At 43.5% G+C, this 13,078-nt stretch overlaps 1 protein-coding gene across 1 annotated transcript in view; it reads right to left on the bottom strand.

Annotated features, from left to right (window-relative positions):
- The window catches only part of LOC8052229 (organic cation transporter 1), a 28,540-nt gene extending 15,677 nt beyond the window's left edge, over window positions 1-12,863 (bottom strand). Inside the window, exons 1-3 of the mRNA XM_002436006.5 lie at window positions 12,066-12,863; window positions 8,398-8,501; window positions 4,751-4,905 (exon numbers count right to left, since the gene is read on the bottom strand). Coding sequence (XP_002436051.4) covers window positions 4,751-4,905; window positions 8,398-8,501; window positions 12,066-12,518 — 712 coding nt within the window. The 5' untranslated portion in view covers window positions 12,519-12,863. The remainder of the gene's footprint in view (window positions 1-4,750; window positions 4,906-8,397; window positions 8,502-12,065) is intronic.
- Between the last annotated feature and the right edge of the window lie 215 nt (window positions 12,864-13,078).

Below are 13,078 nucleotides of genomic sequence, written 5' to 3'. Positions count from 1 at the left end.
GCGTAGACATGCGGTAATAATTTAGAAAAGTCGTTGTCAGGAAATATTTTTTTATAAAAAAAAACTGGCACTTGCGGAAAGTTTAGTATTTAAGAGTATCACAGTCTTTGTTATATATCTTTTCCTTGCACACCAATAAATTTTCGAATATACTTGCCGACAGAATTTATTCCTAAATAACTTGACACGTTCTTTCAAATACAAAATGTTCTTTAAATACGACCTACCAAGAAGTGGCACCTGGTTGTAACACTGAGGAAGTAAGCGGCAAAAGGTAATTAAAAAGTCTCTCTGAATTCTTTGAAAATTTACAAGATTGCGATGCCCTTATGTACAAGAGGCCTTACACGCTGCATAAACATTGTTGCTCGATATTTGACAAACCTACCAACCATTTCGAAAGCTATATACCTTTATTTACGAGGGTGGTCCGATAAGTACTTAGCCTACAAAAGAAAAACAAAAAGTTTTGGAAAAGCGGCGATTTTTTTTTCAATATAGTCTCCTTTAAGTTCGATACACTTGACCCAGCGATGCTCCAACTTTTGTAACCCATTTTAAAAATAGGTTTTCTCGAGGTCTGCAAAGTATTCTTCCGTGGCGGCGATGACCTCCTCATTCGACTCAAATTTCTTCCCGGCGAGTAACTTTTTTCAAATCTGGGAACAAAAAGAAGCCCCACGGGGTCAAATCTGGAGAATACGGTGGATGGGGCAGCAGTTCGTAGCCCAATTCGACCAATTTGGCCGTGGCGAGGGCGGAAGTGTAAGCCGGTGCGTTGTCATGGTGGAAGAGCACTTTTTCTTCGCCAAATGGGGCCGTTTTTTCTGCAATTCGGTGTCGAATCGGCCCAATAATTCGGCATAGTACAGCCCTGTGAGCGTTTTTCCCTTCTCCCGGTAGTTGATGTAGATCACACCTTGTGAATCCCAGAAACGGTGGCCATCATCTTTCCGGTCGATAGGACAGTCTTCGCCTTCTTCGGAGCACGTTCGCCGGGTGAAGTCCACTGTTGCGACTGTTCCTTGGTCTCTGGTGTGTACCAATGAATCCATGTTTCGTCGATGGTCACGAAACGACGCAGAAACTTCTTCGGATTGCGCTTAAACAGCGTCAAACACTGCTCCGAAGTGGTCTCACGGTTGCGCTTGTTGTCCGGAGTGAGCAAACGCGGCACCCATCTCGCCGACAACTTTCTCATGCCCAAAATTTTATGCAGGATATGACCCACGCGTTTTTTTTAGATGCCTACTGTCTCAGCTATCTCACGCACCTTCAATCGGCGGTCTGCCAATACGAGATTGTGGATATTTGTCACATTATCCTCCATGGTAGCCGCTTTCAGGGCACCTGGGCGTGACTCTTCAAAAACCGACGTGCGACCATGTTGAAACTTGTTAAACCAATTTTTGACGGTCGCCATCGAAGGAGAAGAGTCACTGTACACAGCATCTAAGCGCTCTTTGATTTCACTGCACGATTTCCCTTCCAAAAACAAGAATCGAGTCACCGACCGATATTGCTCTTTTTCCATTTTTTTAAAATTCACGGCCACGCCCGCTTCCACATGCGGTCAAAACAAAACTGCGAGTCCGATTTGGTTGAAATTTCAATAGTAGCTGTCTACGAGAATTTACTACACGATAGTACATTTTTCTTGCGATAGTGGCGCCACTGGGTGGTGAAGCTAAGTACTTATCGGACCGCCCTCGTATATCCACCAGAATCCACCAACAAATCTTACAAATGTGTTGTGTTAGCCGTAGCACACGGCCACTCGGGGCTTGTGATCATGAGATGGCGTATTCGGACTTGCACGCACAACCGGGGTCATCAAGTTTGACCTTTTTTGAATATTAAAGTATTAACTTAAACATGATATAAAAAATGTGTGCATCTGGCATTGTTGTACAGAGACACCTCTGATGGAAGACAGGCCAGTGCTCATTTCTGCAAGACTTCAGACGCTCAATTAGATATTCCGCAAGAAAAAAAAAACTGTCACCTGTTTATCTTTCTGCTTTTATATATAAGTATATGTATAATGTCCAAGAAATGAAAAACAGTGAAAATGCTGTATTACTATCATTGGCAGTTTACTAGGGCCTTTCATTTTATATAATTACTTACATCATTAGAAGGAAATTCGTTTTTGTTAAACAATGAACTTTTCGCATCTTCATTTTCCCATAAATACCAGAATAATATTCGTGAAACATTAAAAGAAACATTTCATGTCTTTAAAAGAATACACTGCCTGATAATACACAATTTAAACACTGCAACTGACAAGCAGCGTAAAAGCGTCATCAAAAGGAGGAAAGTAAAATCCCATTAATAAAACAAACGACAGAAGCACTCTAGGTAACCTTCGATAAAAAAATGCAGGATCTTTGCTTCTGCCATGTTGATAACAAAGAGTATATTATTTTATGACTTTCAAAGATGATGCTAATATACTTTGGCAATGACCGCAAACGATAACATTGATAACTGGGCATCAATATGTTTGCCGATTCGATCTCAGAGAAGGGCCACGCAGGAAGCCTCAATTCAATATTTGCTTAGAGCTTCCAGTAGCTGGGAGAGGACTCGTTGATTCTCCCGGGCATCGAAAATGGTGCTTTAATTTTATTGATAAAATGTTTTCATCTTGATTCTGATAAAATATTTAGTGGATGCTTTCTACCGCGAATATAACAGGGTAGTTTGCTCAACTGGTTGGTTGAACGACATATTGAAAAACAGCGCAAAGTAGTAGAAGGACAGCGTACATCCTGTGTCCTTCTTCTGCTTTGTGTCCCGTCTGTTTTGCGCTGTTTTTCACTATGACGCGAATATAAATGCACTAGGCCAGGGAATCTTCATATTTACAACTTTACCGACTTCCCAGGCACATAAATCCAGGTCATATATGATTAGTGGTCATGATCCCTGAAAGCAAAGGGTTTGTTTTGTTTCACAAAACCATCTGCAAAGCATACCATTTTCGTCGGAGAAATGACCTTTAGGGTTTATAGCAAATAAAAAAAAAATATTAGCAATTGTGTTGCATACGTGAAGCGTTATAGCATAACGCATTTTTAGAGACACTTTGAGCTTTGAGGTGCCAGATGCCTACTTTCACAGCGCTCTTCACATATAGTTGAACGAGTACCATGTGTACACTTGATAGTTTTCCCTAGACTGAAGCGATACTACCGCTAATCCGGCTAACTAATAAACCTGACGATCTTTCAGAGCATTCCACAATCTCGAGCTGCTCTTCATCAGTGCTCACAGGTATTCGAGCTCCTCCTCGCTTTCCTAACTCCCCCTCCACTACACCTATGGTCACTGGACCTTTCCGTTAACCAATCAGCGTCAAGCACCTTCTTCCTGCTCTCAAATCTGCGAACCAATCAGTGTCGAGCCTCGCGGCAACGCTTTTATCCAGGCTTCACTTTTGAATTAACGGGGCTTCTCGAGATGCCGGCCACCAGGCCAAAGAACGTTTCACGTTGAAACATGTGGCAGGGTGCCGAGTTGCAAACTGTCAGACGAAGAGCGGATGCCCCGCAGAGCTTTCCTGCCGAATGGCACCTCAACTTACGGCGATCTGTCGTGACATGCTGGATAGACACTCGCGCAATAATCTCAATGGCCTGCGTTGGATTCGCACCTGGCGCAAACGATTCTTTACTGCGATGCCCTTCCTCCTCCCCCCTGCTCAAGGCCCATCAGTGTCGAGCAGGGTTCTCAAACACGCGGCCCGTGACTCGCTGGTGCACGGCCCACAGGCAACCGGTCACGAGTCCCGGTTGCCATGTCCCGAATGCTTGAAAAGTAGCTCCGCTCTTTGAACGTATTTACATAATTTTTTCTCGTCTGTGTTCATTTGCTCTTTGTTTTCGCTTTTTTTTTTTTGCTTCTCAGAATTTTATAAAGTACAACAATTCCGCTACTAGGCTGCAGGCGCGAGCTCTTTGTTAAAGGATGCATCTCGGCTGAGTGAACTCTCGATCAGCAAGAGCAACTGGCGAAGATGAAGATACGAGCTCGGGATTATCGCTTTAAAAATATCACCATTAAAAAAAAAAAGAAAGCCGTTTACAACGCAGATCTTGAGGAGGAGCAGGGTACGGTACTGAGGGGAGGGTATACCCCTCCTCCCTCCTTAACCTTAGGGGGTCAGGCGACGTAGGGGGGAGTCACGTGCCCAAGGGGGGTCACGTGAACTGGGGGGTCATCTGACCTCACAATTACGACGACGGCGACGGGGACGCGGACGCCGCTCAAACCGGAAACGGATGTCTAAGAGCTGCGCTCTGAAACAAGTATGGGTGTTGTAATAGAAATCGCCTGGAAAGCAAGAGCTGTCAAAGTAACTTATTGGTTTTAGAGACATAATTATTCCTGAGTGGACTGAGCAACGAGAACGACAGTGTGCTTGTTCTCATGTTCTATAAAAATGCGGGCACGTTGGCGGGGCCGTGTCATTTTAATTATTGTCATCACATCATGTCAGGGCCTCAAGTAGTCACAGAAACAAATCGAATCTAAAAATGTCACTGCCAAAACTGAGGTTATAAAAAACAGAGCGCGAGGTCTCTTCTCTTTCAAATCGTTTTACCCCCCCTCCCTTTTCCTGGTCAATCTGGTCCCCACACTCAAATGAGTTTGAGACCACTGGTGTAGAGCCTCGGCGCCACGCTTTTATTGAGGGTTTACCTTTATCCTGGCGAACGTTTCATGGTAAAAATAAACTTACTAATTATGTAGGGAATCTGCTCAAGTTGAGGATCCAGTGTTGCGGTCAGGACTCGAAGAACGGCGAAGAAAATGAAATTTCCAGAAAGGGTCGCACCACAAGAAGTGATCAGTGCCACGATAGCAAGAGTAAGGAAGGTAATCCTGCGTCCAAGCCTATAAAACGTAGGACAAAATTGTGTCGTGACACTTACACACTTGAAAAAAGCACATAGAAAGATATGCTTCTAGAGTATTGAATATGATTTTCATTCAAAACTGCTACACTCTTAAAAAAGCCCGTGCGTCTACTTTCCCGCACAACACTCTGAGAGCCAATCACCGCTATTTACAGAGGCAGCTCAGCGAATGACGGTGCCGTAACACATGTTTAGACCCAAAAACGCAGTCTGAGCTGTGACATTAAGCAATGCAAAACGTCACGCTTGCATTGCTTAATGTCACAACTCAGACTGCGCTTTTTGCTCTAAACATATGTTTCATCATCGTTATTTGCTGAGCTGCCTGCGTAGGTTGCGGTGATTGTCTCTCCGAGTGTTTTGCAGGAAAGCAGACGCACGGGCTTTTTTTTAGAGTGTAGGTCGTTTGGTTAAGTCATTAAGAATTTTGACTTTTTTTTTCTGAAGCATGCAAAGTTTTGTACCCAAATGAGAGGGAAATAGCTGGAAGATGCCGCCAAACTACGTTCTAAAAAACATATATCGATTGAATTAGCCCTGAAATAGGTTGAACCGTTCCTCAGTTGGTAGCACGGCTACTGACGAAGAATTCGCTACAATCACTGTGAACTTACCCTTCTAGTAGTTTCCTAAAATATGTATCGTAAAACGCTACGCTAGCCGAACTTTTTCCACATTATTTGGCAAGAGCTGCTACAATACAAACACCACGTTAACTTAACTCTACGTGGTACAGGGAGGTAATTAGCGCAATTTGGGTACCTTATTTGTTTCAAGAAAATTCACGAACGTGCATTCTACTCACTAGAGTAATACGCAGTCAACATTGCTCAGTGGTAATCTTATCCTAACTCGGAAGGCAGCAAACAGGTGCTATGCATATACTTATTTAACACTATTCTTCTCAGTCAGGGGTTCAGTAGGGGATGGGTAAAAGCAAAACATAACAATACCACTGGAAAGTAAAACACTTGATATATCAGAGTTAGGTCAGTTGGATGACTGTATGGTGGCCCAGTTTGTGAAAAACAACTACAAAAAACTATGAAGTAAATTTGCCTGAGCGATGCTATAAAGTGCTTACTGCTTTGCCTGAGCGATGCTATAAAGTGCCACACGGAGTGCAAAAAAAAATCATTGAAGCAGTTTAAGCTTATCTAAATATTATTTCGTTCTTCAATGCGTAACACTTGCGTGTTTTATTTAGTGGAGATGCTCTGGAAGTTGTTCAATAAAATTGAATAACTCGTAAGGCGGCCCATTTATCTCTATAGAGTTATCTGGTAAAGTGTGAGGTACACCCTGCTTTAATGCGGTGAGCCATACACACTTTTTCTTATCATAGTGCCGTCGTGTGACTGGCGAACATTGCACCTATCGGTAGAGATTGCGCTATTTCCCTAAATGTCATTTTCCACAGATACGCCCTTCAGACCAAAAACAGACACTCTAAATTCTGGTTCACACACTTGCGACTTCTTGTGACCCTGTTTATTAGCGTTTGTAATATCTTGCGACGAGAGAACAGATAAGCATGGTGACGCCATTTATGATGTGGTCCTAAAAATGCATTTCACTGCAGCAAAGGTTTTTCAGTATTAGCGCAAATCCATAACCGTAACATTGCCACCCGCAGGGCCGAGAAAGCAACGCTTGGTCACGGACTTCTAGAAGATTCCCGTTCATTCTTGCACCAGACGAAACCTTCGCTCTGCTTGCTTGTTCTCGAAAGTGTCAGTTCATCCTCGCCCCGAGGGCGCGACTCTCGAACCTTCTTGGCCGGACTTTCGAGGTAGTGACGCACTGTAGTTAATAAGCAGCTGACTGCGACCTTGTCGAGTCAGTCTCGCTTTCGCTCTCTTATACACCGCCGAATCGCCGCCCGCTTTTCTGCTACCTCGACGCTCTTTTTTTACTTATTCTGATTTTTACAATTTCGCCAATTAAACCTTTATTTTCAGTTCACTGTCCGTCTTGTCGTCACCTTCATTAGTGACAATATCAATGAGAGGTGGTCGTTTATTATATTGGCAATAGTTTTAAAAGCCAAAATTGAAAGGATGATTCGCGCAAAAAAAAGGAATTATGCGAAAATCGTGAGTGTTTCACTTGGACCTGATGGATGTTCCACTTCCACTAATAGACGAGTCATTAGTAGGACAATCGGTGAGAAAGTGGCAAGATCGCCGACAGCCACGGTTGATCGGCGCCGAGGTCAAGCGCGGTGTTGGCCAAATGGGGTGGTCAGCGATGTCGCCGACTTTCTTCCCGAGTGTGCAAGCCCCTGGAAAATCCACGGGCAACGAAAGATGCGCAAGTGAACGCCTGTCGAAAGGGCCTACGGAAATACGCGGGTTGAAAATTAGGTTTTTTTTACATTATACTTGGAAAATTCTTTTATGTCCAAAGCTCGTACAATCAACGGATGAAACCCACTCTTTCAATCAACAGAAAATCCCTTCTCAATGTTCACAAAGCGTGTCTCGTCCCCTGCTTAAGATTTTTTATTTCATTTGATGAGGAGAAGCCATTCAAGCCTTCTGCCCCCTAAAACATGTAATCTCGGTAAACCAATCGCATATAGTAATTGCGGCGAGATGCGAGGTTATTATTTTCAATGCCTGATTGATTTGGCCGGTCATGGCAAACGCGCAAAAAACACCGAGCGCCGTCACGATGCACTTTTGACGCTGCTTAAGCGGCTCCATCGGAAAGTGAGACGTAATATTGCCGCGTGTAGAAGATACGCTTCAACGTAGCTCGTGACGGTTCCGTTTGCGTCCTGTGTCTTTGCTCGAAGGAGGTTCTCGGCTCTCTCCCGTCGGTGGTGACTGGCGAACGTCCGTCGAAGTTCTTCTTTCAGCTGGTCCCATGACGCAAAGAAAGCCTCATGGTTCTCAAACCAGTGCCTCGCAGTTCCATCTAAGGAAAACCACCTCCACCAAAACTTTCAGGGAGTAAAGCAAGGAGGCAATAAATAATTAACCGAAAAGAAAGGTTTAATCGACGAACTTGTGCCAAGCAAAATAAAGAACGAGCAGAAAACCGGGCGGCGATTTGGCGGCGAAACAGGAAGCGAGAGCGAGGCTGGCCATGGCAAGGTCATTCTGGCCTCCTTATCTTTTCCTCTCGGGGTAAGGGTATACACGGACCTTCTACATGAACGGGGAAGCGTATCTTCCTGATCATGCACGCGGCATTATAAGTGAGCGTTTTTTTTATCTAGGGCCTCGTGCGGGACAGGTGCCGCCACAAGGCGTATTCAAGCAAGAAGGCGGGGTTTGTAAACCCCCTCCTTCCCCCCCCCCCCCCCCTCCCCGCTCCACCCGCCGGAGTTACACTTGCGTCGTTCGCATCTTCCCTCTTGTCCTTGTTCGCGTTTTGTGCGCGCTGTTTATTTCCGGTAATACTAACTTTACTGTCTTGAAATTGGCTGTTCACCGGTAGAGAGTATATTGAAACTTCTTACCTGTCCGCCATGAAACCGAACAGAAGTGTCCCCAAGACGCTGCCCACTGTACATAGGGAGTACAACATACTCGGCAGATGCCCGTGAGAACACACGAGATCAAACTGAAAGTCAGACAAATAAGGCCAACTTACTAAACTGTATAAATGGTAAAAAACTGGAATTTGAGAAACACGTATAAACATAGAAAATCGTGTGTTTGACTATTCTGTATACTTGTTTTTTTTAGCCCCTGATTATCAGGCTATTTTTATAATCACGAACAGTCACCAGCTAGCTTGTTTTATAATATCCTTAATGGAGCGTATGTTCTTATGTTGCGTCATTAGAAAGCTGTGGTTAAACGGTTTACAGTAGTGACATTTCAACGCGAAATTAGTGTCGAGCACGGAGCAAGATTTACTTCACAACACAGTTGGCCCGAACACAACGTCAGCAGATTTGAAAACTCTCTTTCATATAAAACCAAGGTCTACGGTCAAAGTTGGTTTGGCAAGAGCGGGTACAGTACTACGTTGCAGTGATGTGCCGTTAATTCGAACACCTCCATTCCCGCAAGAATTCTTCATAATAGACACTTTCCGGAATTCAGTCTGGCCACTTTGATATCTATCATCACCTATTTGTATCCTATGTACATGCTAATGGCGGCCTTTTGGTGGATACAAAAGAAAGAATTTGAAGACAGGCACCTATGCGGAGCTTGAACATTCCAGACGTTAGTGCGTTGTCACCATGACAAGACTTATACGCTTCTGTGCGCTACGTATTTGAGCGTGTAATGCAAAGCCTAGGAACGCTCGGCTTCGGCACGCTCCAGATAGCTAATGCTCATGACAATAGCAAAGTAGAAATTTGAACCAGTTGGTTCATGATCAGAATATAAAGCGCCAAAAAAAAAATGACAGGACAAAAAGGAGAGTAAACAGGACGACGCGCTCGTCCTGTTTACTTCCCTCTTTGTCCTGTCGTTTTTTTTAGCGCTTTCTATTCTGATCAGGACAATAAAATCAAAGAAAGGGTAAAACACCGGTGAGCTGGTGAAGAACTTCCATAGTGGCCGGAGACACAGAACGATAAAAAAGAACAAAAAAAAACAACAAGAACAACTCTCAAACACAGCTTCTAGTTTACTTGGACAATGAACGTTCTTATATATACGGCGAGACCCCCTCCACCAGAGAAAACACCTCTTCTTCACTAGGTCACCGAAATCCACAACTCAGACAGATCCAAAATGCTTCACTCCAACTAGCCACCCTGACGACCTCGTTTGAGGGGCTAACACGCCACAAACGATAACAGGCAACTCAATCCTTACTATTCTTAAAAACAAACACACAAAACAAGACATCAGATAGACGAAAAATGCTCCATATAACTGGCTAGGGATGGGCAGTATTTCAATACAAATATTTGAAATACGTATTTCAAATACTTTGTGTATTTTGCATTGGTATTTAATTACAAATTGGGTAATGTATTTCTCGTGTGTATTTAGATACTAAAACGTGGGTATTTCAAGTACAATGGTAATTAAATACAATTTTGTGGGCTAAAATACATCCCTCAAATTTATTGTCACTGTCCAGAGCAGGAAGAAAACTACGTTCTGCACCGAATGCAGTGTATCTGAACCAAGCACAAACGTTTGGTGACTTTGTGATTACGCTGCTAGTCCAGGGCAAGAATAGTGACGAAATCGGCGTTCACAGGCAGACCGGCTAAATAAGTGCCTATGACAACTTGTAATGCTTTCCAGCCTGATTTCCATCCATATTTTTGCCTGGAACATTCTAAATGAGCGGGTCGTCCAGATTTTCGAAAGTGGTGCGAGTTGCAACAATAAAAAAATCTCAGGCTAGTGCTGCGCGTCTTGGTCGTTTCGGTTCTTTGTTGGTCTTTACCAAAATGTAATCGGCAAAAAAAGCTGCTTGAAGCTCTGTGCTTTTTCATTTATTACGTCCAAGCTGATTACATTTTTTTGTGATTATATTTCTATTATGTTACTAGAGCCTCGCACACTAACTCCCGAGTGTGCGATGCAAAATTAAAATGAGATACCCAGAAACCCGTTGTAGGTGCCCTGAAGTCGCTGACGCAAATTTTGAGGAATGTATTTGGAAAAGCATTTGGAGGAGACCAAACACATTTGGTTGTATTTGTATCTTGTACTTCAATGCTTTTTTGGAAATGTAATTAGATTTGAAATTAAATACATTTTTGACGTAGTATTTTGTATTTGTGTTTCGATACATATTTGCATGTATTTTGCTCATCCCTGTCACTGGCCAATGCCAAAGACGGTGTGCTTGCACGATTGCCAGACGTCGAAATACGCAAGGTCTACCTCAAAACTCTACGGCCATTTTCTTTCTTTTTGTGCAAAACCTGGGTATTCCCCGACTCATTAAACTGTGGTGAATGTGATGAAGAGCTTTTCTAAGCTAAGCGCCTCGTACATAATGGTAATTCCTTGATATCATCGAAGATTAAACAAATAGAGAGAACACTGTACGGCGCAGAACACCATAAATTTCGTACATCTGCCGTTGATGAATAGGTACTATATCTTAACCACCATTAGCATACAAAAATGCAGCCCGATATTTGGGTCACTAGTTGGTGTTGAATTTGTGAAAGGGTCTTTTGGAGCTGTCTGCAATAACGAGACAAAAATGCTTGTGTTTATCAATTTCTTCCCCGAAAATGTTGTCTATATATATAGCAGAGCATCCATTTCACGGAACCCATATTAACGAGACATGGCTATACTAATTTGGCCTGACAATATAAAAGAAAAAAAAAAAAACTGGCGATGTCGTACTTCACCTTCTGGTAGGGCTGCAAATAATTATTATTGCCGGCTCTGCTTATTATCGCCCGCTAACGTTTCTCGAATCGAAACAACTGAAGTTGGATAGATCTTTTTGCGTAGGTAAATAGAACCGTTTATTTCAAAGATGCAAAACAAACGTTCAGACGTTTTAAGAAATTAATTGCTAGACCAGTTTTGTGACAGCCTGCCCGTAGCGAAATATCTACATGGTGTTTAAGGGTCTGGCACTTGCGCAGCCATGCGATAAAAACGAGAGGTTTAGTCACCCAATGGGTAAAAATTATTTGAATAATCAATTCAGGCTGCCACGTGTTTTTCTCCGAACCGGCATGCAAAACTTTTGCAAATAATTCCTAATCGTGACCTGAAGATAAGATAAAGCATTCACGAAACAAATACTTTTCTTAAAGCTGCTGCCGGCTGTCGGTCATACGACCGCAGTTCTATAAACCGATCCGAAAAGGTTACTGTGTCGCAGGTAACTTCGTTATCAGATACGTTAGCACAAGCTAAGTCTTGGCCCTGTAGTTCGCTTCTTTATTGTTTGCATAGCTTTTAAAATCCTCTTCACATAGGAGTTGGTTCTATACCCGCTATATCGGGTACCTAAAAAAGGTTTTTCTTACTCCACAATAAATTCAACCTATAGTGCGGAATTACTCATGCCATGTTTCTCTTCTAGGCTAAATTTAAGAAAAAAAAATCTATCCGGGGAAGCAAGCGTTCAAGGAAAAAAAAAAGTCTCCCGATGCTATGTGCAAAAAACAAGGGCTTTAAATGAACTGCAAACGTAAACCCTAAAGTATGAAAAACAAAGACACTGCATCACCTGAGTGGGTACGGTCTCGTCGAAATCCGTCTTGTCGTAAACAAACTTTTCACACGGTTGTCTCTCGAGGCCGTGGTTCAGCAGTCCGGACACGTTCAGTAATCCTCCTGGGAGCAGGTCCAGGCGACTCTTGTTCAGCATCCACGGCGACAGCACCGAACACTCGTCCCTGCTCACCACGAGACCCCGTAGCATCTCCGCTTGGGATCCGTTTAAAGCCAGCGACTCTAGTTCGGGAATCACGCATGTGTGATCCGGCGTTGACAACAAGAATATCAGGTTCATTGAGAAAAAGGAGAATAGCGCCGTCGAAGGGAACAGAAAAAGCCACATGAGATACTTCTGGAACTTGCCGTATCCCCCCACTTCTTCGAGCACGTCTTCGAACTCCATCGCGGTACCGTTTGTCGGAGATGCACGTTCGGCGTGGAGTTTGTCTTGTTCGTCAGTCATTTCTTCGGAAGATTTCCTCGTGCGGAACAGAAATCGAGTGGTCTTATCGATATCTCACAACTGACCCAAGGACTCAAAAGCTGATAATGTGGTCTCGGGCCTTATCGGCGTTCGGACAACATTGCCTCCTCTTTTGGATAGAATAGATTCCCCAGCTTGACGCCTTCGCAGACGGCGAATCTCGACATTTTTGGCTTAAGTGAAAGCCAGCTTTTATTTTGGCATGCTCATTAGTGGCACTATCACTCGACACCCGGACACTTGTCGCCACGAGCAGCCTTTCTAAGCACAAGTGCTGAAAGGCGCTTGCCCGAAGGCGACGACGCTATTCCCAGTTGTGTCAATCTGTGGATAAAGTGAGAAAGGGAAAAAAACAAAAATTTAAGACAGCATCACTCCGATATTATGTACCCAAATGACATGCTTTTCATTGACATTTATGTTAAAAATAGCGCAAAAGAGACGGGACAAACAGACGCAAAAAGAAGCACACAGGACCAGCGCTACATGCACTTGTCCTGTGTTTCATGCTTGTGACAAAGACGTTTGCATAAGCGTCG

Source organism: Ixodes scapularis, unplaced genomic scaffold (assembly GCF_016920785.2).
Source record: "Ixodes scapularis isolate PalLabHiFi unplaced genomic scaffold, ASM1692078v2 PGA_scaffold2__306_contigs__length_199485367, whole genome shotgun sequence".
NCBI lineage: Eukaryota > Metazoa > Arthropoda > Arachnida > Ixodida > Ixodidae > Ixodes > Ixodes scapularis.
This window is presented reverse-complemented; position numbering and strand designations above follow the sequence as displayed.